The following is a 23,140-nucleotide window of genomic DNA, read 5'->3' as shown; positions in this document are numbered from 1 at the left end:
GCCAGGATGGTCTCGATCTCCTGACCTCGTGATCCACCCGTCTCGGCCTCCCAAAGTGCTGGGATTACAGGCTTGAGCCACCGCGCCCGGCAGGTGCTAATATTTTTTCATGATTATAAAAACAATATGTGCTCAGTAGAATAGTTTAGAAAATACAAGGCTGGGAGTGGTGGCTCATGCCTTTAGCAATCCCAGCACTTTGGGAGGCCGAGGTGGGTGGATCACTTGAGGTCAGGAGTTCGAGACCAGCCATAGCCAACATGGTGGAACCCATCTGTACTAAAAAAAATACAAAAATTAGCCTGGTGTGGTGGCACACACCTGTAGTCCCAGCTACTCAAGAGGCTGAGGCACGAGGATCGCTTGAACCTGAGAAGCAGAGGTTGCAGTGAGCCGAGACCGTGCCACAGCACTCCAGCCTGGGAGACAGAGTGAGACTGTCTAAGAAAAAAAGTTTAGGAAATACTAAATCGATGGTCTCGATCTCCTGACCTCGTGATCCGCCCATCTCAGCCTCCCAAAGTGCTGGAATTACAGGTGAGCCACCGCACCCAGCCATTTTTAATAGCAGTTTTAGGCCAGGCACAGTGATTTATGCCTGTAATCCTGGCACTTTGGGAGGCCGAGGTGGGTGGATAGCTTGAGGCCAGGAGTTTAAGACCAGTCTGGCCAACATGGTGAAATCCAGTCTCTACTAGAAATACAAAAATTAGCTGGGCATGGTGGCGCATGCCTGTAATCCCAGCTACTGGGAAGGCTGAGGTTTGAGAATCGCTTGAACCTGGGGGGCAGAGGTTGCATCGAGCTGAGATCCCGCCGCAACACTGCAGCCTGGGCGACAGAGTGAGACTTCCTCTCACAAAAAAAAAAGCATTTTAACGTCACAGCAAAACTGACAACAAATGCTCCACCACTCTGGTCAGGATATTGGTAGTCACGGAAGCTGTGCCTGCATGAGTGAAGGAAGTAAGTATATGGGAATCTGTACCTACCTACCTATCAGTGAAGCTTGAGCTCACCGCGCCAGGCTAGTTTCTGTTTTCTTTGGAGAGGTAGTCTGTCTCTGTCACCCAGGCTGGAGTGCAGTGGCCTGATCTTGGTTCACTGCAACCTCTGTATCCTGGGTTCAAGCAATTCTGCCTCAGCCTCCCGAGTAGCTGGGATTACAGGCTCCCACCACTACACCTGACTAATTTTTTTTTTTTTTTTTTGTATTTTTAGTAGAGACAGGGTTTCACCATGTTGGGCAGGCTGGTCTTGAACTCCTGACCTCAGGTGGTCCGCCCACCTCGGCCTCCCAAAGTGCTGGGATCACAGGCCTGAGCCACTGTGCCCAGCTGTTGTTGTTTTTTTTTAAGTGGCGTTTTTGTGTGTGTGTTTTTGTTGTTGTCGTTTGTTTGTTTTTGTTTTTTTGAGACAGAGTCTTGCTCTTTGCCCAGGCTGGAGTGCAGTGGCGCGATCTCGTCTCACTGCAACCTCTGCCTCCCAAGTTCAAGCGAGTCTCCTACCTCAACCTCCTGAGTAGCTGGGATTACAGGCATGCACCACCATGCCTGGGTAATTTTTGTATTTTTAGTAGAGATTGGGTTTTACCATGATGCCTAGGCTGGTATCGAACTCCTGGCCTCAGGTGATCTGCCCGCCTCGGCTTCCCAAAGTGTTGGGATTACAGGCGTGAGCCACCTCTCCAAGCCTTGTTTTTTGTTTTTGTTTTTCAGATATTGTCCTGCTCTGTCGCCCAGGCTGCAGTGGTGCAGTGAAGTAATTGTGGCTCACCGCAATCTCTGCCTCCTGGCTCAAGCGACCCTCCCGGCAGCCTCTGGAGTAGCTGGGAATACAGGCGCACGACACCACACCAGGATAGTTTTTTTTTTGTATTTTTTGTAGAGACAGGGTTGCCCAGGCTGGTTTTGAACTCCTGGGCTCAAGTAATCCACCTGCCTCGGCCTCCCAAAGTGCTGGGATTACAGGAGTTACTGCACCTGGCCCACTTTATTTTTTAGAGCAGTTTTGGCATCACTGCAAAATTGAGCTGAAAGTATCAAGAGTCCTTTGTACCCCTCCCCACACAGACACAGCCTCCCTATCAACATCCTGTCCAGAGTGGTAAATTTGTTGCAGTGATGAATGTACAGTGACACATTATCAACCAAAGCCCATAGTTTACATAAGGGCTTCCTTTTGGTGTTGTACATTCTATGGGTTTTAATTTTTTTTAATGAAGATTTTATTTTTTAAGAGCAATTTTAGTTTCACAGCAAAACTGACAGGTAGGTCCGGAGAGTCCCATATACCTCCTTCCCCCACGCAGTCATGACTTCCCTGACTACCAACACCCGGGTCAGAGTGGTAAATTTGTTACAGTCGATGAACCTACATTGACACATCATTACTAACCAAAGCCTGCGGTTTACATTAGAGTTAGTTCACCCTTGTTGTTTACATTGTGTATCTTTGAACAAATGTATATTTACATGTATCCACTATTACAGTACCATGAGGGTATTTTCGCTACTGTAAAAATTCTCTGTGCTGTCTGCCATTAGTTTTTTTTTTTTTCTTAATGTGAGGTTTTGTTTTGTTTGGTTAGAGACAGAGTCCTCCTCTGTTGCCCCGGGCTGGAGTGCGGTGGCACCATCTGAGCTCACTGCAATTTCTGCCTCCCAACTCAAGTGATCCTCACACCTCCGCCTCCTGAGTAGCTGGGACTACAGGTGCGCACCACCACACCTTGCTAATTTTTTGTATTTTTTGTAGAGAAGGGGTTTCACCATGTTGCCCAGGCTGCTTTGGAACTCCTGGGCTCAAAGGATCCATGTGCCTCCGCATCCCAAAGTGCCGGGATTACAGGCATGAGTCACCGCGCCCTACCTAAAATGTGGTTGTTAATGACTACGTCCGTTGTATAACCAAAATCCCCTATTATTGGACACTTAGATTGTTTCCTTATCTGTTTTAAAGAGGAGAAAACTAAGGCCCTTCACTTGACAAGTCACTTGTCCAAAGTCACCTGGCTAAAAAGTAGGCAGAACTGAGATTAGAAATCTGGTCTGACTCCAGAACCCATTCTTAGGCCACCACACTGCGCCTAGAATTAATAATATACCACTTAACTCCATTAGATCAGCTCCCCTCAACTTGAAAGATAGTGACCAGGCACCTCCACAAGCAGAGCAGCCAAGGATTCAAGTATATATTGAGGAAGGCAGGCAATATAGAAAAAACTAGGTGGCTCAACTGAGATGGAACAAGCAGAAAACGCAAAGGGGAGGTCCAGGAATAGAAATAAACAGGAGGTAGGAGATGGGTACATAGAATGCTGGTTAAGATAAAGAGAAAGCTGGATTTGGGAAACCTAAAAGTAAGAAACTCTGGCTTTTATCTCTGTATGTAGGAGGGAGCAAAGATAACCTCAAGGCCATGTGGGGAGCTAGGAAGGATAAGGTTTCTGAGAAAAGGAATGAGAAAAGGGAGGGTAAACTCCCGAGGACTACAAGGCCAGGAGAGGCTTTGTGTGGCCAAGAGGAGAGGCCAGAAGTCAACGAGGCAGGCTAGAATAGGCACTGGATACCAAACCTTCCTGTTCCTAAGGAGACTTCCTTCCAGCCTGAGCCTCCTCTGGTAGTTCAGCTACTAAATGCTCTCAGCCCTTAGGGGCTGGGGTGGGAAGTGGGGAGCGGGGATTGTAAAGTGCTCTAACTATTAATATAATGCGGACTGAGAATGGATGCTGGCACACATTTTTTAAAGGCAGTAGGCTTAACGCTAGTGCCACCTACCCCTACTCCACTTCTCTAGCCTAACCTCAGCCACACCCACATGCTAAGGACCATCCAGGAGGGGGGAGCGTGTAGCGCGCCTGCGTGCTCGTGCGCACGAGAAGCAGAGAGACAGAGACGGAGACAAAAAGAGATAGGGGGAGAGAGAGAAAGAGAGAGCGAGAAGAGAGAGACAGACAAGGACAGAAAGGGGGCGGGAGGAGGGAGAGAGAGACAGAGACAGAGACAGAGAGATCAGCCCTGGTGAGGGAGGAAAACTCCAGAGATAATGCAGGGAGCTCCTGCAGGAAGACTCAGGGAGAAGATCCCAGAACTTACCCTAAGACTGTTGAGAGAGTAGGGGGTGGCTTTGCAGGACCTGGCTTGGGGGTCATCAAGCAGTAACGGTTACTGCACAGGCGTTGCCACTGAGCCAGAACCATTTAACCCGACCTGTGTGGCTGGGGATCAAGCTTCAGATACCCCATAACTCTGACTCTCAGACTGTTTTGGGGGCCCCGGGGCTGCAGACAAGGGGAGGAGGGGCACGTGAGGGCTGGGTCCCTGCCTCCCCCCATCCTCCGCTGTCACTCACTACCCCAACAGTCGCCCAGGGGGCGGGCCCCGGAGAGGTGGGGATGGGGGAGGGTAATCTTGGCAGGCGCCTGCTGCATGGCGTAGGTAGGGACTATTGAGGGGGGCGGACGCCGGGGGGGTGAACACGAGTGGGAAGCGAAGAGAGACACGGGGAGGGGGAGGGGACCGGGAACCATTTGAATGAGAGGAGGGGATCACGGGTAGAGTGGGCTCCAGGAGGCAGGGCGGGCAGGGTGTGACGGGGGCCAGACTCTTGAGCCAGGTAAGGGGAGCAGGTGCGTAGATCTGTGTTTTTGGTGGGTGAGCGCACTCGGCCCTTGGATGGAAAGGGGACGCCGCCTTTCCCGGGGGGCCGGCTTCAAAGCTCCAGAGGCTATCTTTTCCTTCTCAACTAACGGGGCCCCGGGCGGGGGCTCAGGCGCCGCCTCCAGTGGCTGTACTCCACTCCGCAATTTCCAGGCGGCCACTGGACTGGGAGTCTCGCGCCGGGGGCCGGCGCTGTCTCGCGAGCCCCCTCCTGGAGCCAGCCAATGGGGTTGGTTGCTGGCACCGCCCGCCCGCCTGGTGCAGAGCGCTGGGCGCTGCGAGCGGCGCTGCCATTTAAAGGGGCCGCGACCCCTGTCCCGGCTGCTAGGGAGGGAGGTGGAGAAGGAGCGCGGGGCCGTCGCTGTCTGCAGTTCTAGGCTTGTAGCCTTTGCACTAACCCTGCCGCAGGTAGGGGTCGGGCCTGCTCAAGCCGAACCGAACCTGCAAGCGGGATCTTGCAGTAGCCGGGAGGCGGTGGGGGGGGGTCTAAGGAGAGATCGTAGCTCCAAAATGTCTTCCTGTAAATGCCTGAGGTTGGGGGTGGGCAACAGGAGAAGGGAGGACTGGAGGAGCAATGGGAAAGGGGGACGGGGCTGAGGAAGTGGGCGACCTGAAAGGTAACTGGGGGAAGGGGTTGCGAAGGGCAGTTTGTGGGGGCGGGGGAAGGGCCGAGGGAGGACCTAGCAACGCGGGGAGGGGGGGTGGGGCCAGACTGGGTGGGTAAAGACTGGGGAGCTGGGGGGCTCCAGCAGAGTGGGGAGGGAATAGAAACTGAGATCGCGGGGGCGGGAAAGGCTCCTGGTGGCGACGGCCTTAGGAGACTCTAAGGGGGCGTTCAGCCTGAGTTGCGGGGGGTGAAAGGTAAGGGGGAAGGGAATGGGAGTTGCAGTCGAGTAGGGGGGTGGGCGGGTGGAACGACCGACTGCCTGGCCAGTGTGGGCACGGGGCCAGGGCGGGGAACGCCTCTCCCCACTGGGGGCGCTGTATTGGGGGGAGTGGTCATTAGGACTAAAGCCTTCGGAAATGCTTGTAGATTGTGGTGGTGGGGGCTGTTCATGAGAAATCCAAGTGGATGATGGGGTGTGTCTCAGAGCCCATGTAAGAAGGAATTCTGGCTAAGACCACCTCTACTGCCTCCTCTTCTCCTCCTAATCTGCAGTACATATCCAGCCATACTCATGGACCCCAGTGATTTCCCCAGTCCATTTGACCCATTGACCCTGCCAGAGAAGCCCCTGGCTGGAGACCTACCAGTAGACATGGAATTTGGAGAGGATCTGCTGGAATCCCAGACTGCCCCAACTCGAGGATGGGCCCCCCCTGGCCCTTCTCCATCCTCGGGAGCCCTGGACCTGCTTGATACCCCTGCTGGCCTGGAAAAAGACCCTGGAGTCCTGGATGGAGCCACTGAGTTGCTGGGGCTGGGGGGGCTGCTCTATAAAGCCCCCTCTCCCCCGGAGGTGGACCACGGTCCTGAGGGAACCCTGGCATGGGATGCGGGGGATCAGACCCTAGAGCCTGGACCAGGGGGCCAGACCCCTGAGGTGGTACCACCTGATCCGGGGGCTGGGGCAAATTCCTGTTCACCCGAGGGGCTACTAGAGCCTTTGGCTCCAGATTCTCCAATAACCCTGCAGTCCTCACATATTGAAGAGGAGGAGACCACCTCCATAGCTACTGCGAGAAGGGGCTCCCCTGGGCAGGAGGAGGAGCTTCCCCAAGGGCAGCCACAGAGCCCAAATGCCCCCCCTAGCCCTTCAGTGGGAGAGACTCTGGGGGATGGAATCAACAGTTCTCAGACCAAACCTGGGGGCTCTAGCCCCCCTGCACATCCTTCCTTGCCAGGTAGGTTGCCTAATTATCTGGAGAATCAGGGCTGGGAGAGGGTGGTGGTAAGGAGGGGTGGCTATGTGCTTTGGGAAGTAGTGGGGAGGAGGAGGGTGGGGAGATAAGTGTAGGGATGTGTGGGGAAGGACTTGGGGTTTAGGAGGGAGGAGTGGGGTAGTGTGTAGAGGAAGATTAAGGAAAGTAGGGGTGGGCACAGGCTGTGGGGGAGGAATGAGGTAAGGTTTCAGGGAGCGTAGGTTGGGAGGAGTGGATTTGGTGGGAAGGGTTCCCTTTTTCCTGCCCCAATGGGCTTTTGGTGCCAGAGTCCGTCCTTCAGGATTTGGAGGGGTACACCAGGCTTCTTGGTTCTAAGACCTTTACAGCTTTTTGGTTCCAGATGGGAGTGGGATTTCTGGGTTTGATGAATGGTAACTAGGTTCTGGAGCCCCTAACAGCATAAGGATTTCAGCAGAGCGGTAGAAATGCAGGGTCTAGGATTGAGTCTGTGATAGGGGAGGGACAACTTTGACTTGAGAGGCTCTAGTTTCTCCCCTCTTCTGCCTAGTGGTGTGCCTCTATCAGGCTGTGACGAGGGTCTTAGGGCTTATATAACCACCTGAATCCAGGGGAAGCTACCCATACATTGATGCTTCCTTTTCCTTTTGCTACCTTTGGGTGGTTGTGTGTGTGTTTCATTGGTAAAATATAAATTCTTAATGAAAGGTATATTACCTGTGTTTCCTTAACCTCCAAGGATTGGGACAGAAAGCTGGTGGGAAGGATAGATTTTTTTTTCATGGAATAGCTGCACGTGCACCCCCCCCCACCTTAGTACAGAGCCTGAGGTAACCCTGAGAGGGGCCCCAAGAAGCCACAGGCACTCGAGTTTTCCCTTTCAGTTTTGAGTAAGTTCTTCCCCAGGAATGGAGGCGGGGGTTGGGCCGGGGAGGGGGTGGTGAGGGCAGGCTCAACATTTAGGCTGCCTTCTGCTTCCTTTGCAGGAGATGGCCTGACTGCGAAGGCGAGTGAGAAGCCGCCTGAACGGGTGAGGGGGAGGGGATTGGAAGGAGTCTGGTTCCCCCTTAGCTCTGGGAAGGACAGACCCTTCATTTTCCCTCCCAGATGTTGTTCTGTAGAGAGTGTGTATAAGGAGAGTTAGGAGGAGGGAGGGAGCACTAGTGTCTACTGCTTGTTGGGGAGAAAGTCCAGCCTCCTTTTCTTCCCTCCTCCTAAGGGCTGGGCCAAGGGTCCCCACTCTCCCTTCCCCCTCCCATCTTCTATCCCCCCGCAAACCCTGTACTAGTGTTAGCCTGGCCAGGGTGTCAGTTTTCCTCCCCTCCCGTCTTTCCAAGGTACAGAAGAGAAGCGAACGCGTTAGGAGAGCAGAACCTCCAAAACCTGAGGTTGTAGATTCCACTGAGAGCAGTAAGTAGGATTTGAGGAAGTGTGACCTGGGAGTTCTGGGTGTGGAAAAGATCCGAAAGTGGCACGCGGCAGGGCATGGATCTTCTAGCTCCTGTAGTCCTGCTCCATGCAGCGCGTGAAGTGCCTGTCTCCGCTATGGGTTGGCATGGGAACCAGGGGCAGTGGGGGAAATTGAAAACAAGAGCAGTGAGAATGGCGAGTTTCCTGTTTCAGCTATGCCATCTCTGTCTCCGAATCTTCTCATTTAGAGCCTCTCCCTTTCCCTCCCTGGGAGGTTACAGAGTAACCAAGGGAGAGAGACACCGAGGTCTTAAAATACTAATGTAACGAGGGCCAGGGTGTAAAGGCCAGAACAACAGAGATCCCAGGAGAGGGACTGAACTGTTGGTCAGGGGATGGTTGGAGACCTGGTTTGGTGGCCTTTCTCATGTCCACCCCCCTACTTTCGCAGTTCCAGTGTCAGATGAGGATTCTGATGCCATGGTAGATGACCCTAATGATGAGGACTTTGTGCCATTCCGGCCCCGGCGCTCTCCTCGCATGTCCCTACGCTCAAGTGTGTCACAAAGGGCCGGGCGCTCTGCAGTGGGCACCAAGATGACTTGTGCACATTGCCGGACACCACTGCAGAAGGGGCAGACTGCCTATCAGCGCAAGGGGCTGCCTCAGCTCTTCTGCTCATCATCCTGCCTCACCACTTTCTCCAAGAAGCCCTCGGGCAAAAAGACCTGTACCTTCTGCAAGAAGTGCGTGAGGGTCTTGGGGGCTGTGCAGAGGGCAGGGATCTGGGCAGGAGTATGAGTAAGACAGACTGTTGGTAAGAACCTAGCAGGATGGAGCTGGGTGAGAGAGTGATGTAGGGAGGGAGTCAGAGTATTTGGCTCTGTGGTCATTGATCCTAGACGAGGGGCAGAAGCTGAGGAAATGAGAGGGTGGTCTTGAGTGAATATTCAAACCTGTTCCCACCTCTAGGGAGATCTGGAACACCAAGGACTCAGTTGTGGCGCAGACTGGTTCCGGAGGCTCCTTCCATGAGTTCTGCACGTCCGTCTGTCTCTCCCTGTATGAGGCCCAGCAGCAGCGCCCGATCCCCCAGTCTGGGGATCCCGCCGATGCCACTCGCTGCAGCATATGCCAGAAGACTGGAGAGGTGAGGACACTCGGTGGGGGCTGATTTACAGAGCCTGGACAGCCCTGACCTGCCCCTCCCATGCTGGGGCTGCAGGGGCCAGGCCCTGTGGAAAGGGGAGTGGGGAGGAAAGGCGGCCATCATGAGGGAGCGTATTCAAGGACAGAGCTTCTCCAGGATGCGCACAGCTGGCCTTCTTTACCTCCCAGGACCTCACCATCAAGTCGGCAGCCTGCGGCGCAGGTTGGGGGGTCCCTGGGCCCACTGTCTGCTGTGAAGGTCTAGGGTGAGGTGGGGGGCTGACCTTGCATTGGGGTGGGCGGTGGTGGCCAGGCCCTAGCTCAGGGTGCGTGTGTGTGTGGCAGGTCCTGCATGAGGTCAGCAATGGCAGCGTGGTGCACCGGCTCTGCAGCGATTCTTGCTTCTCCAAATTCCGGGCCAACAAGGGACTGAAAACCAACTGTTGTGACCAGTGTGGGGCTTACATCTACACCAAGACCGGGAGCCCTGGCCCTGAGCTCCTCTTCCACGAGGGCCAACAAAAGCGGTTCTGCAACACAACCTGCTTGGGGGCGTATAAGAAGGTGGGGCCGAGGGAGTAGTGCATTAGAGGGCTGTGGAAGGGGGTGTGGTTCTTGGGTGATAAATAAAGGTGGCTGACAGGTCAAGGACTGGGAGAAATAAAACAAATAAAGGGGGTTTCAATTGTATCTGTTATGTTTTATTTTTGAAGCTGGCTGGTGGATACACAGGTCTTTGTTACATCATCATCTATACTTTTTTTGTATGCCTGAAATATTTCATGTTTAAAACATTTAAAAAATAAAAGTGAAGGGACAAATCCAGCCTCAGCCTCTCCTTCCCCATCCTCACAGAAAAACACACGTGTGTACCCATGTGTCTGGTGCAAGACCCTGTGTAAGAACTTTGAGATGCTATCACATGTGGATCGTAATGGCAAGACCAGCTTGTTCTGTTCCCTGTGCTGTACCACTTCTTACAAAGTGAAGCAGGCAGGGCTCACTGGTAGGTGCAAAGCCCTCTTCTCTGAGTCCCCTGCTGGCCTTCTCTCTACCTCTCATACTCCCCTCTTCCAGAGTAATCCCTGCTGCCCGACCTTAGCCCCAACCACATCTCCCCGTGGAATTTCTGTTCGTCTCTTGCACTGCCTTACACCTTCTGTGTGCTCTCTCTCTCCCTCTCTCTTTTTCTTTTCCTCTCTCTCTTTCTCTCTATGCCCCAGGCCCTCCCCGACCCTGCAGCTTCTGCCGCCGCAGCCTCTCTGACCCCTGTTACTACAACAAGGTTGACCGCACAGTCTACCAGTTCTGCAGCCCCAGCTGCTGGACCAAGTTCCAGGTACTCCAGGCCCTGGACCAGGGATAGAAGGGTGTGGCAACATAAAGAGGGTCGAAGAATTGGGGTAGGCAGGCCTGGGCAGAGCAAAGAACAAGCCTGACTCCCCTTCCCCACTGCTGCACACATCTTGCCCCTCCCTTACTTGTCTTCCTTCCCTCCAGCGCACAAGCCCCGAAGGGGGCATTCACCTGAGCTGTCACTACTGCCACAGCCTCTTCAGTGGCAAGCCTGAGGTCTTGGACTGGCAGGTAAGAGCCCCACCCCCACCCACATCTTGCCACATGACCAGACTGTCTGAAGGGGTCCTTCCACTTGGCCCCTGCTGAGGCCAGATGTTACAGCTTATCCTCCCTGCCCTGTGCCCCCACCTCAGGACCAAGTGTTCCAGTTCTGCTGCCGTGATTGCTGTGAGGACTTCAAGCGGCTTCGGGGTGTGGTGTCCCAGTGTGAGCACTGTCGGCAGGAGAAACTCTTGCATGAGAAACTCCGATTCAGCGGAGTGGAGAAGAGCTTCTGCAGCGAAGGTAAGGAGATGGGGAAGGGCAGGAGACACGTAACTCCCAACCAGGGAGAATGGAGGAGAAGGGAGGGAGGCTGGGAAAGTGGTCCGTGAGACAGAGCCTTCCGCCCGGGATGCTCTACCCCCATCTCCCCTAAAGCTTTGGGCACAAGGGGCTGCTTAGAGAGAGGTTTCAGGTGTAGCACCTTGAAAAGGTTGGGTCTCTTACCCTTGGGTATCTGTGTCTCTGGACTCTCTTTCCTCTTCCCCTCTTTCCAGGCTGTGTGCTGCTGTACAAACAGGACTTCACTAAGAAGCTGGGCTTGTGCTGTATCACTTGTACTTACTGCTCCCAGACTTGCCAGCGCGGAGTCACTGAGCAACTGGATGGCAGCACCTGGGACTTCTGCAGTGAGGACTGTAAAAGCAAGTACCTGCTGTGGTACTGCAAGGTAAGGAGGGTCAGCACGTGAGCGAGGTGGGAAAGAGGGCGGCGGGGAGCACAGGCTGTGGTACTAAGCTCGGGGTGTGGACAGATCTCCAGGCAGGGCAGCCAGCCTTCCATCTCTAAGCCGGCCCGATCTCCAAGCGGAGGAGCATGGCTTATCCCAGGGGAAAGAAAGGGCCCAACGCATTTTAGGGAGGCAGGTCTGACCATCCTTTTGACATCCTCAGGCTGCCCGGTGCCATGCCTGTAAGCGCCAGGGGAAGCTGCTGGAGACCATCCACTGGCGTGGGCAGATCCGTCATTTCTGCAACCAGCAGTGTCTTCTGCGCTTCTATAGCCAGCAGAACCAACCCAACCTGGATACCCAGAGTGGGCCCGAGAGCCTCCTGAACAGTGAGTCCCGGGCAGGGGGTACACTCTGTTAGAGGGGGCCTGGACTCTCCTAATCCTAAGCCTAGCCCCTTTCTCCTTCCTCTTGCATTCACCTCATCCCTGGCCAGATAGGGTGCTAGTACTGTGAACTGTATTCTCTCTTAGCTTCCGAACCCTTCAGGTTCAGAAGGGGAAGTCTTATTTAAAACTTCTTGGAGTTAGCGTCTACTGATTGTCTATGAAATGTATATTATTAGGGAGTGGGTGCCTATCCTGATAGGATGGGGCATATAGGGGTTACGGTTACTTTTCTGAGATAAGGAAATCTCAGCATAAACTCTATCTTTAGTGAGACTGAAGACTGCCATTTCTAGAATGTTGCCCCTGCCCCTCCACAACTCCAGGGATACCCCTGCTATCTAAATGGAAGGTCTCAATTGTGGGTTTTTGGGGAAAATGTAATGTTTCATTCTCAAGGAGCAAAGAGTCTTTTAGGCTACTATTGCTGGGGCACAGAGGAGACAAGATCTGGGATGGCAAGGGGGGCAAATCCTAGAACTTCCCATCTGTATTTGGTGTACCTGTTAATGAAGCTCTCCTGGAACAGGGGTAAGGAAAATGGAGAGCTAGTCCCTTGGATGAGAGCATTCATTTGTTTTGATCTACAGGTCAGTCTCCTGAGTCAAAACCCCAGACACCCTCTCAAACCAAAGTGGAGAACAGCAACACAGTGAGGACCCCAGAGGAAAATGGGAATTTGGGCAAGGTCGGGGCAAAAGCCAAGGGGGAGGATAATCTCAGAGGAGGGTACGGCAGTTGGCGGCACAAATGTTCCTTTTTCTTTGCAGATCCCTGTGAAGACCCGATCAGCTCCCACGGCTCCCACCCCTCCTCCACCCCCACCGCCCCCGGCAACACCCCGCAAAAACAAGGCTGCCATGTGTAAGCCGCTGATGCAGAATCGGGGCGTCTCCTGCAAGGTGGAGATGAAGTCCAAAGGGAGTCAGACAGGTGAGCCAGGGTACCTCGATGCCACAGGCTGTATTCCGGAGTCCTAGGCCTGCCAGCCCTATGTACGTGAGCTGGACAAGGGGATTCCTTAGGTAGCTGAAGCCTCATGCATATGGTTGTCCTAAAATCGTAGAGGTGTCTTTCAGTCATTGCTTCAAGGGCAGTTTTGTGACACTGAGCACGTTAGAGCTTTTGGCGGGTCCGATGTGATCAGTCCAGCAGGGTCTCTGAGAAGATCCCTTTCTCCTCCACAGAAGAATGGAAGCCACAGGTGATTGTGCTGCCCATCCCAGTGCCCATCTTCGTGCCAGTGCCTATGCATCTGTACTGCCAGAAAGTCCCGGTGCCTTTCTCGATGCCTATCCCGGTAAGTTTCCCTGCCCTTCCTGGCTGGGTCCTCCTTTCCCCTTCCAGGTTTGAGATCCACCCTTTCCCCTTAATCTCATCAACTGTCCCCCTTCACTCTCATCATCTGTCCCCCCCTTCCCCCCAACTGCTGGTGTGGTTCTTGGCATTTAGTTGGGATTCGTGCCTCCAGGTGCCTGTGCCCATGTTCTTGCCCACTACCTTGGAGAGCACAGACAAGATTGTAGAGACCATTGAGGAGCTGAAGGTGAAGATCCCTTCCAACCCCTTGGAGGCCGACATCCTGGCTATGGCAGAAATGATTGCAGAGGCTGAGGAGTTAGACAAGGCCTCATCTGACCTTTGTGGTATGCCATAGATGGTGGCGATGAGGGAGACAGGGTGCTACCAGCGTGTCTCTGCCCGAGGGGGAGCTATTGATGATCTTGGTGCCTAGTAGAATGGGAGGATAGTTGGGATCAGCCCCTGAAAGCTTGTGAGGGTGCTAGCAGGAGCTTGTAGCCACTGAGCCCACTTCTCTGCTTCCCAGATCTTGTGAGCAACCAGAGTGCAGAGGGACTCCTGGAAGACTGTGACCTGTTTGGGCCTGCTCGAGATGATGTCCTGGCCATGGCAGTCAAGATGGCCAATGTCTTGGATGAGCCTGGGCAAGACTTGGAGGCAGACTTCCCTAAGAGTGAGTAAGATTGGAGCCGTGCCCACTGGGTATGGTAGCATTCGTGCCATCAGGAAGGGAATGTTCCTTGTGTCCCTGAGTGTGACCCTGAAAAGTGTTCATTGTGATTCTAAGACAGAAGGTTCTCACAGGGAGCAGTGCCAGAGATACCAGGACAGGTGCATTCTTTTAGACTTCTGAGTCATGCTTTTTTTTTTTATTATTTTTAAACTGTAAAAAAACATAAAAATTTCACTATGTTCGGCCAGGCGCGGTGGCTCAAGCCTGTAATCCCAGCACTTTGGGAGGCTGAGACGGGCGGATCACCGGGTCAGGAGATCGAGACCATCCTGGCTAACACGGTTAAACCCCGTCTCTACTAAAAAAATACAAAAAACTAGCTGGGCGTGGTGGTGGGTGCCTGTAGTCCCAGCTACTCGGGAGGCTGAGGCAGGAAACCCAGGAGGCGGAGCTTGCAGTGAGCCGAGATTGCGCCACTGCACTCCAGCCTGGGCGACAGAGGGAGACTCAAAAAAAAAAAAAAAAAAATTTTTTTCACTATGTTCAACATGTTTACAGTTCAGTAGTTCACATTGCTGTGTTTTGTGTTTCTGTGACTCTGAGCATGCTTTTTGGTATAGCTTTACTGGTTCCTTTGGCTCATCTAGTGTCAAGTGGGCAAGTAGCAGGGGTGGGGCAGGAGGGCTGCAGGGTTGAGATCTTAAGAAATTGATTTCTTCTTTCTTTCCTTTTTATTAGATCCTCTGGACATTAATCCCAGTGTAGACTTCCTCTTTGATTGTGGCCTGGTAGGGCCTGAGGATGTGTCTACTGAACAAGACCTTCCCCGAACCATGAGGAAGGTAGGGCTGGGGCTACCATATGTACAAAAGAAGAATGGAGGCCCAAAGGGGAGAGGATGTGAGAGCCAAGCCAGCAACCATAGTTTGACCTTCCCTAACCTCCTTTCTCCAACACTAGAAGTACTGAGATAAAGCCAAACTTTACTCTTTCCCCATTTCACAAGGTCATCAAAGCTATTCCTGGGGCTCTGTGCTGTGGAAGCTTGCTGTGTACTTACATCAGCCCCTGCCCCGGCCAGCAGTAAATATGGTGCTGACTAGCTTTCTCACCTTGCCTCTGGCCTTATCTCTGCCATGCCCCTGCTTTCTCTTCTCCTCCAGGGTCAAAAGCGGCTGGTGCTTTCCGAAAGCTGCTCCCGGGACTCCATGAGCAGTCAGCCTAGTTGTACCGGGCTCAACTATTCATATGGTGTCAATGCTTGGAAGTGCTGGGTGCAGTCAAAATATGCCAATGGAGAAACCAGCAAGGGTGATGAGCTGCGCTTTGGCCGTAAGTACTTGGGGTTGGGGGTAGGGGAGGGCAAAGACAGGGAGGAGGAGGGGAAAGGGAAGAAGGGGCTGGGCCTGTGATTCAGCTGAAGATGTCTAGGAGTGATAAGGGTGTGATGACTTAAGGATGCCCTGTGAAGATGGGGAGGAGTTGTAGATTAAAGGAAATGCTGTCTAGGTTCAAGGTTAGGGGCTCTTTCTGTAATTGTTCAGGAGCTAGGCATGACTAAGGGATGAAGGGGTTAATGGTGGTGGAGCTAAGTGAAATTCTCCATGTAGAGTTTTTCTTAATCCTGTCCCTGCACAACATATCACTGCAGCCAAACCCATGCGTATCAAAGAGGATATTCTCGCCTGCTCAGCTGCTGAGCTCAACTACGGTCTGGCCCAGTTTGTGAGAGAAATCACTCGGCCCAATGGTGAACGATACGAACCTGACAGTATCTACTATTTGTGTCTTGGCATCCAGCAGGTACCTCTCATGCACCACCTTGCTTCCTGTCACTCTTAACACAGCAGGCAGGGTCTAACCAGAAATGATTCTGGGTTGGGCACGGTGGCTAACGCCTGTAATCCCAACACTTTGGGAGGCTGAGGCAGGAGGATCGCTTCAAGCCAGGAGTTTGAGACCAGCCTGGGCAACAAAGTGATACCGCATCTCTACCCAAAAAATATTTAATGAAAAAAAAAGCAATTATTCTGTTGCACTCCCTGTTCCTCATCTTGTCCCCTACCTCAAGCAGGCGGCTTGCCTTTAATCTCCTATTCCAAATAGAACATGAGATATCAATACTTTTCTAAAATCAAAACTGCATTCCAGGACTGTTGGCCAAGGAGCAGTCTTCATTACTATCCAGGTCCCCTTTGTAGTATTTAAGCCCATTCTAGGAGGGGAGGGATGGGTGGAGCTGGGATCCTTGAGTGCTGGCGTAATGTTTAGTTCCCCCTGGGAGAAGTCAACCACGTATTACCTGACAAGGAGGTGTGGGCTTCTAAAGAACATCTCCTCCAAGCCTCCTCCTCTTCCAGCAAAGCCTGAGTAGCGCAGAGCTGTAGGTATACCTGGGGGAAAGCACTCAAGGCCACCTAATCAAGCAACTGTTTCCCATCGTCTCCTAATGATTGACGACACCATACCTGGGGGCTTCAGCATCATTATCTTTCTTCGAGGACCTGCAGTCTAGCCTTATGTGTGTCTGTTTTTCTTTCCCCAGTACTTGCTGGAAAATAACCGGATGGTGAACATTTTCACGGACCTTTACTACCTGACTTTCGTTCAAGAACTCAATAAGTCTCTGAGTACCTGGCAGCCCACACTCCTCCCCAACAGTAAGGGACAGGGACGTAGCAACCCCTACACACCCTTTTTCCATTCTTCCGATCCACCATCCCAAGACTCCTGTGCTATTTGGTCTGCCACTCTTCACAAAGGGCCCGAGGGCAGGAGCGTGTAGCTGGATGCCTCAGGGTTTAGAGTTAAAGGAGCATAGGAGCGCCTGTTCTTGAACATGAGGAGGGGATCAAGACTTAGGTCTGAAGAGCTATCTCTAGGACCAGAAAAAGATGGCCTGGGTTTGGGTGGTAAGTAAAGAAAGAGAGCAAGAAATCGTGGGACTCCTCAAGGTTTACATTTACCTGTCTACAACTTGAGGGTGGTGAGAGACGTTCCAAATGCAGGAGTGGAAAGTATGTATTATTTAAAGCCCTGTCCCACTGTGTAGTGTAGCAAGTGTAGCAAAGTGACAGTGTTTTATATATGAAGGTTACTCACCAAATGAGAATGGTGTGGGAAATGAGCAGGGCACATGGGATGGGAAGTGGTTGGGTTTGGGCAGCCACTCCCTCCTGACCCGCCTCTCCCCCTTGACCATTGTAGATACGGTGTTCTCTCGAGTGGAGGAGGAGCACCTCTGGGAGTGTAAGCAACTGGGGGTCTACTCGCCCTTTGTCCTTCTCAACACCCTCATGTTCTTCAACACTAAGTTTTTTGGGCTACAGACAGCTGAGGAACACATGCAACTCTCCTTCACCAATGTGGTGCGGCAGTCCCGCAAGTGTACCACCCCTCGGGGCACCACCAAGGTGGTGAGCATCCGCTACTATGCCCCAGTCCGCCAGAGGAAAGGGCGAGGTACGAGGCTGCCCCCTCCCCTGTGCTTTTGCCCCTTTTCTGCCTTCCCCTTCCATGCCCTGCCATAACCCACCATACCTGCCAGGTCAGCCCTCTCCTTGGCCCCTAGCTTCCCTCTCCTTCCGTTGCTGTGTGCAGAAAGGGTAGAAACGGCCAGTCCTCCTACTTGATGGGCAGTGGCTGTCGCATAAATAGGAGGTCACCCTGTGACCTCTCTCCCCCCTTTCCTCATTTAAGACAGTTTACTTGCTTGCCTGCTTTTTCTGGGTGGTGGACAGGTAGGAAACCTTTGGGTGTGTTTGACTGTGGCGGGGGGGTAGACTGAATGAATGACAGGCTTTCTCTGATTCTTTGCTGTCGGGCCTAACAACAACTGCACCTTGGTTTCCATTTTTTCTGTTCCTGGATTTCTGTCCTGTCTGAGTGCAGTTCCCAAGGTCCCTTCTCTGGACCCATGCTTCTACCTGGACTAATGCACGAGGGGTTGGGGCCATTGCTGTTTCTCTATCCCAGAAGGCAAGCCCGCCCTTGCAGTAGGGTCTGTTTTATCAGGTTTTTTGAATAACTTCTGAGATCACCTCTTCAAGACAGCAACTTGGGGGAGATTTTAAAGAGAGTCTTTGGCAGTGGGAACCGGGGAGGGTTGCATAACAACAGCTCGACAGGATGTTGGGTTGGCGTGGGAGAGGGAGACTGACCTCTTCTTCCACCTCTCCATCTTGATGAGACTGTAATTTGTGTCGTGATGCCTTCTCCCTGTGCCCTGGACTGTGCTCTTGGATGAGGCTCGTGAAGCCTGTGCTCTTAATGAGTCTGAGTCATTTCCCTCCCCTACAGACACGGGTCCTGGAAAACGGAAGAGAGAAGATGAAGCCCCTATCTTAGAGCAGCGTGAGAACCGCATGAATCCTCTCCGCTGCCCTGTCAAGTTCTATGAATTCTATCTCTCAAAATGGTGAGTTGGTGGGTTGGCAGGAAGAGCGTTAGCATGGGGACCCGAGGGATCTACTTTGCCTTGGTACTGATCTTCTGTCCTGCCATCCCCACCCCCACCCCCGACGTTGCAGTCCTGAAAGCCTCCGGACTCGCAACGATGTGTTCTACCTGCAACCGGAAAGGTCCTGCATCGCCGAGTCACCTCTCTGGTATTCTGTGATCCCCATGGACCGCAGCATGTTGGAGAGCATGCTCAATCGCATCCTGGCTGTGCGCGAGATTTATGAGGAACTGGGTCGTCCTGGGGAGGAAGACCTGGACTGAGCTCGTGTGCCATCCATATCCATCTTTCACATCAATGTCTGTCCTGTGGTCATGTCCCTCAGGGTGACAGGCCCAGGAACCAATGCTACTCATTCTGAAGGGCCCTGACTGCTCCTTTCCGCTCACCCATTCCCTGCCTTCTCTAGGAACCCTGGCTTTTATCTTCTTCCATACCACTTGACAACCATGGGGCCCCGGTCTTCTGTACTCAGGGGCTGGTCTCCCAGTGATGGGCAAAAGCCAGCTTGCCCGTTTTCTTTATGCTTCAGAGTAAACCCCCTCCTTCTGGGTCCAGACTCTGGGTGGAGTGTTAATAGCTCTGGTGATCCTGTTGGCTTTGGGTTTCCTGACCCATCCCGCATAGGTAAAGCCTCTTGTTCCCAGGCATGACCTAGGGAAAAACCCAGCTGCCTTCTCTGCCCTGTGCCCACTCCCTTCTCTACTCTCCCCCAGCACCACGCAAAAAGGTCTCATCTGAAAGGTATGAAATAAACAATGAAAGCGATGAGGGGACCATTTACATAAAACACAGAGTTTAGACACTCTTCCCCTCCTATGAAATAATTGGTTGTTGGCACCCTCTCACCACCGCGTATCCCTCACCCCCCCGGCAAGCACCAACCCTTGGTGCTGCAGTTTTTAAAATCTTCCAAATGCCTTTTTTTCCTCAGAGGCAGAGAATGACTAAGTACGGGGAGCAGACTCCTGTTGTGCAGACTCCTGTCCCCTTGGTTTCTGTGTTTGTCTCTCTGCCATCTTAGGTTGCCATGAGCCATGGTGTCAACATGCTTAGCCCCCTCTGTAACTGCCTCCCTTTAGTTCAATGGACAGAGCTCCCAAGGCAAAAACTACCTTCTGACTTGGGTTGAGGCTGGGTTCCCCTCTATTATTCCCCCATCATAAGAGCCAGGCCAAGCCTGTGGGGGCTTGAGTCATGCAGGATGGGATCTGTGGTCAAAGGACAGGCGAGGAGCTGTGGGCACAGGGCCTGCCCCACTGCCTACATCTTCTCTCTTCCCCATCTTGCCTTGGAGGTCCTAGAAAACAATTAACTTCTGGCAAAGGGGGTACCCAGTTCTTTCCCTGTTGACTTTGCTGTTTCCCAGGCTCCTTTTTGTGTTTTTATAACTGTCACCAGTTAGCCACTGTTTAAATTGTATATATTGTTCTGAGGCGCCTGGCCTGTCCCTTCAGTGAGCCATGCCCACCCTTGTGTTGTAGTGAAAAGCTGTTGTCACGACTAACCTTCTGTCTCTGAAATTGTTTGTTTCAAATAAAGAGTTAAAATTGTCTTTGGTCTTTTGTCTTTTCTGGGTGATGGATATAGAGGAGCAACACTGGATAACATCAAATCTCTCCAAGTGTAAACAAGTCAGGTGTTTGAGAATCATTCTTACTTTATTGTCTTACTTTGAATGTACTGGGAATGTGGTCTTTTTTTTTATAACAAGTTTCCAAACACTTAAGGAAAAAAAATACTCACTAGCCATGTATTAAGGACCTATTATGTTTAAAGACCTAGATTACATGCTTCAAAAAAGACAAAGACTGGTTAGACCAGGATCCAATCCCCAGCAGGCTCCCAGGCTATAGGGGAGACCAAATAGTACACAATTAGTCGTAATACAGGCAGAATAAAATGAATAGTGCTATGGGAGGACAGAGGAATAAATTACTCCAGGTTTACAGGGAGGCTGGGTGCGGTGGCTTGCGTCTGTAATCCAGTACTTTGGGAGGCTAAGGTGGGAGGATCCCTTGAGCCCAGGAGTTCAAGACTAGCCTGGGCAACATGGCAAAACCCCATCTCTAATAAAAATACAAGAATTAACTGGGCGTGGTGGCGCACGCCAGTAGTCACAGTCACTGAGGAAGCTGAGGCTGGGGAGGATGGTTATAACGCCTGGGAGGCGAGGTTGCAGTGATCACCCCACTGCACCCATTCTGGGTGACGGAGTGAAACCCTGTCTCAAAAACAGACAAAACACGTTTATAGGGAGGCTATGTGAGGGTTTACCAAGGGAGGTGGAATTAGACCTGGGCCTCAAAGACAAAGTGGAAAGGGTTGGGAGGCCACAGATGTAGGGGTGGGAAGTGCAAGGCTGAGATTTTTCCAACCAAGGGGTGGTAGGCTCAGATCTATTTCTTTAGGGAGACAATCCCCAGAACAATATGAAGAATAACGAGTGGGAGTAGGCCTGGAAGCCTGGAGATTGGTGGAAGGAGTATGGCTAAGAGGTTCTATGGACCTCAATGGGGACTGTGGGGATAGGGAAGGGAAAAAAAGATAGATTCAAAGTAAATTTCAGGCATTTTGAAGGTCAAGGCTGCAGGATCTGATGAATCATTAGAAGTAAAGGTTCTTGGGGGGTGGCTCACGCCTGTAATCCCAGCACTTTGAGAGGCAGAGCCGGGTGAATCACTTGAGGTCAGGAGTTTGAGACCAGCCTGGCCAACATGGCGAAACCCCATCTCTACAAAAATACAAAAATTAGCTGGGCATGGTGGCAGGTGTCTGTAATCCCAGCTACTTGGGAGGCTGAGGCAGAATTGCTTGAACCTGGGAGGCGGAGGTTGTAGTGAGCTGAGAGCATGCCACTGCACTCCATCCTGGGTGACAGAGTGAGACTCCGTCTCAAAAAAAAATAATAATAATGATAATAATAACAATAAAAGGTAAAGGCTATAAAGGTTATGGGAAAGGGAAGAATTGAGCGTGAACCCCAGGTTTCTAGCCTTGATGACTGGGAGAGTGAGATGCCTTTAACCAAGATGGGTAGCACAGGTCGGGCGCGGTGGCTCATGCCTCTAATCCCAGCACTTTGGGAGGCCGAGGCGGGCGGATCACGAGGTCAAGAGATCGAGACCATCCTGGCTAACATGGTGAAACTCCGTCCCTACTGAAAATACAAAGAATTAGCCAGGCGTGGTGGCAGGCACCTGTAGTCCCAGCTACTGGGGTGGGGGTGGGGGGCGCTGAGGCAGGAGAATGGCGTGAACCCAGAAGGCGGAGCTTGCAGGGAGCTGAGATCCGGCCACTGCACTCCAGCCTGGGCGACAGAGCGAGACTGCGTCTCAAAAACAAAACAAAACAAAAAAAGATGGGTAGCACAGGGACAAGTTTTTTTTGTTTTTGTTTTTGTTTTTTTTTCAGACAGAGTCTTGCTCTGTTGCCAGGCTGGAGTGCAGTGGCGTGATGTCGGCTCACTGCAACCTCCGCCTCCCGGATTCAAGCGATTCTCCTGCCTCAGCCTCCCGAGTAGCTGCAACTACAGGTGCGCACCACCATGCCCAGCTAATTTTTGTATTTTTAGTAGAGACAGGGTTTCACCATGTTGGCCAGGATGGTCTTGATCTCTTGACCTCATGATCTGCCTGCCTCGGCCTCCCAAAGTGGTGGGATTACAGGCATGAGCCACCACGCCCAGCCAAGTATTTTTTTGTTTGTTTGTTTGTTTTTAGGGGTGTGTGTGTGTGTGTGTGTGTGTGTGTGTGTTCTGTCAGGGATAGGAGAAGATTGCTAATAAGTTGAGATTTTTATCACATTGGTTTTGAGACTCCATTGAAACACCCTTGTGGTGCACCATGCAACATGGCACGCAGAGAGAACACCCAGATTGAGTTTCTAATCATAGGTCTGCCATAAAACCTTGGGCAAGACAACCTTTTTGAGCCTCACCTAAAAAATGAGTTCATATTCTGCCCTGACTTTCTCACAGAAGTGTTGAGAAGGTCAGATGAGACAACAGACACAAAAGAGCAAATATTGATGCTACATGTTACTGTATGTAGTAGGCAGTTAGAAATTCAAGTCTGAGGCTTAGGAGAGAGATGAGGTGTTAATTTAGAAGTCATCTGCAGAGCTTCTCACTGAAGCTCTGGGAGTAAACAAGGTCACTTGGGAAAATAGAGTGAAGAGAGAAGAGGACAAAAAACCCAAACATAGTACTTTGGAGAATGTCTCCAGTTAACCAGAGAAAGGCACTGAGAGGGAGAGACCAGAGAAGTAGGAGGAGTCCCAAATCTGCCAGACGCCAAAGACATAACCACCTGATGAAAAACTGTCCTTACAGTCCAGGCCAGGATGAAGTCTTAAATTGACCTTCTCCTTCTCCCATTCACAACAGGGCACCAAACTATCCACTTCCTCTTACCTCCTTCCCTTGTTGAAACAGAGAAGGGCCTGATGTCATTTGTTCAACTAGATATCTACTCTGTGCAGAGCCTCTTGTTACTCACTGTGAATACAAACATGAATAAGAACCTGGGGTTGGCTGGCACAGTGGTTCATGCCTGTAATCCCAGCACTGTGGGAGACCAAGGTGGGTGGATCATTTGAGGTCAGGAGTTGGCGACCAGCGTGGTCAACATGGTGAAATCCCGCCTCTACTAAAAATATAGAAATTAGCTGGGCATGGTGGCAGGCCCCTGTCGTCCCAGCTACTTCGGAGGCTGAGGCAGGGGAATCGATTGAACCTGGGAGGCAGAGGTTACAGTGAGTTGAGATCGCACCACTGCACTCCAGCCTGGGTGACAGAGCGAGACTCTGTCTCAAAAAATAAAACCAAACAACAGCAACAACAACAAAAACCTGGGGTCTACTCTTGAGAAGTTCCTAGTCTGATAGGGAAGACCAGGGCTGGGACTG

General features: G+C 52.1%; 2 protein-coding genes across 5 annotated transcripts in view; one reads left to right on the top strand and one right to left on the bottom strand.

Annotated features, from left to right (window-relative positions):
- NONO (non-POU domain containing, octamer-binding) overlaps positions 1 to 4,269 on the bottom strand; it is an 83,611-nt gene extending 79,342 nt beyond the window's left edge. Inside the window, exon 1 of the mRNA XM_011992063.1 lies at positions 4,098 to 4,269. The gene's annotated coding sequence lies outside the window, so the exon portion shown is untranslated. The remainder of the gene's footprint in view (positions 1 to 4,097) is intronic.
- On the top strand, positions 3,901 to 19,787 carry ZMYM3 (zinc finger, MYM-type 3). Of its 4 annotated transcripts, none has more exons than XM_011992069.1 (25): positions 3,901 to 4,630; positions 5,821 to 6,506; positions 7,490 to 7,533; positions 7,847 to 7,913; positions 8,365 to 8,659; positions 8,886 to 9,063; positions 9,408 to 9,626; positions 9,918 to 10,068; positions 10,286 to 10,401; positions 10,563 to 10,649; positions 10,775 to 10,925; positions 11,180 to 11,352; positions 11,576 to 11,741; positions 12,389 to 12,450; positions 12,569 to 12,731; positions 12,986 to 13,098; positions 13,270 to 13,444; positions 13,627 to 13,773; positions 14,512 to 14,615; positions 14,937 to 15,105; positions 15,425 to 15,576; positions 16,319 to 16,433; positions 16,981 to 17,235; positions 18,073 to 18,190; positions 18,303 to 19,787. In XM_011992069.1, exons 2-25 carry the CDS (start codon positions 5,840 to 5,842, stop codon positions 18,493 to 18,495), a joined length of 4,080 nt encoding a protein of 1,359 aa, XP_011847459.1. In that variant the 5' UTR covers positions 3,901 to 4,630; positions 5,821 to 5,839; the 3' UTR covers positions 18,496 to 19,787. The 4 variants fall into 4 exon arrangements, with proteins under 4 accessions (XP_011847459.1, XP_011847456.1, XP_011847458.1 ...); XM_011992066.1 differs by having other exon boundaries at positions 4,415 to 4,435; positions 12,389 to 12,486; XM_011992068.1 differs by having other exon boundaries at positions 4,449 to 4,617; positions 12,389 to 12,486.
- Positions 19,788 to 23,140: the final 3,353 nt, after the last annotated feature.

Source organism: Mandrillus leucophaeus, unplaced genomic scaffold (genome assembly GCF_000951045.1).
Source record: "Mandrillus leucophaeus isolate KB7577 unplaced genomic scaffold, Mleu.le_1.0 Scaffold401, whole genome shotgun sequence".
NCBI lineage: Eukaryota > Metazoa > Chordata > Mammalia > Primates > Cercopithecidae > Mandrillus > Mandrillus leucophaeus.
The sequence above is the reverse complement of the archived record's forward strand: the minus strand, read 5'-3'. Positions and strand labels throughout refer to the sequence as shown.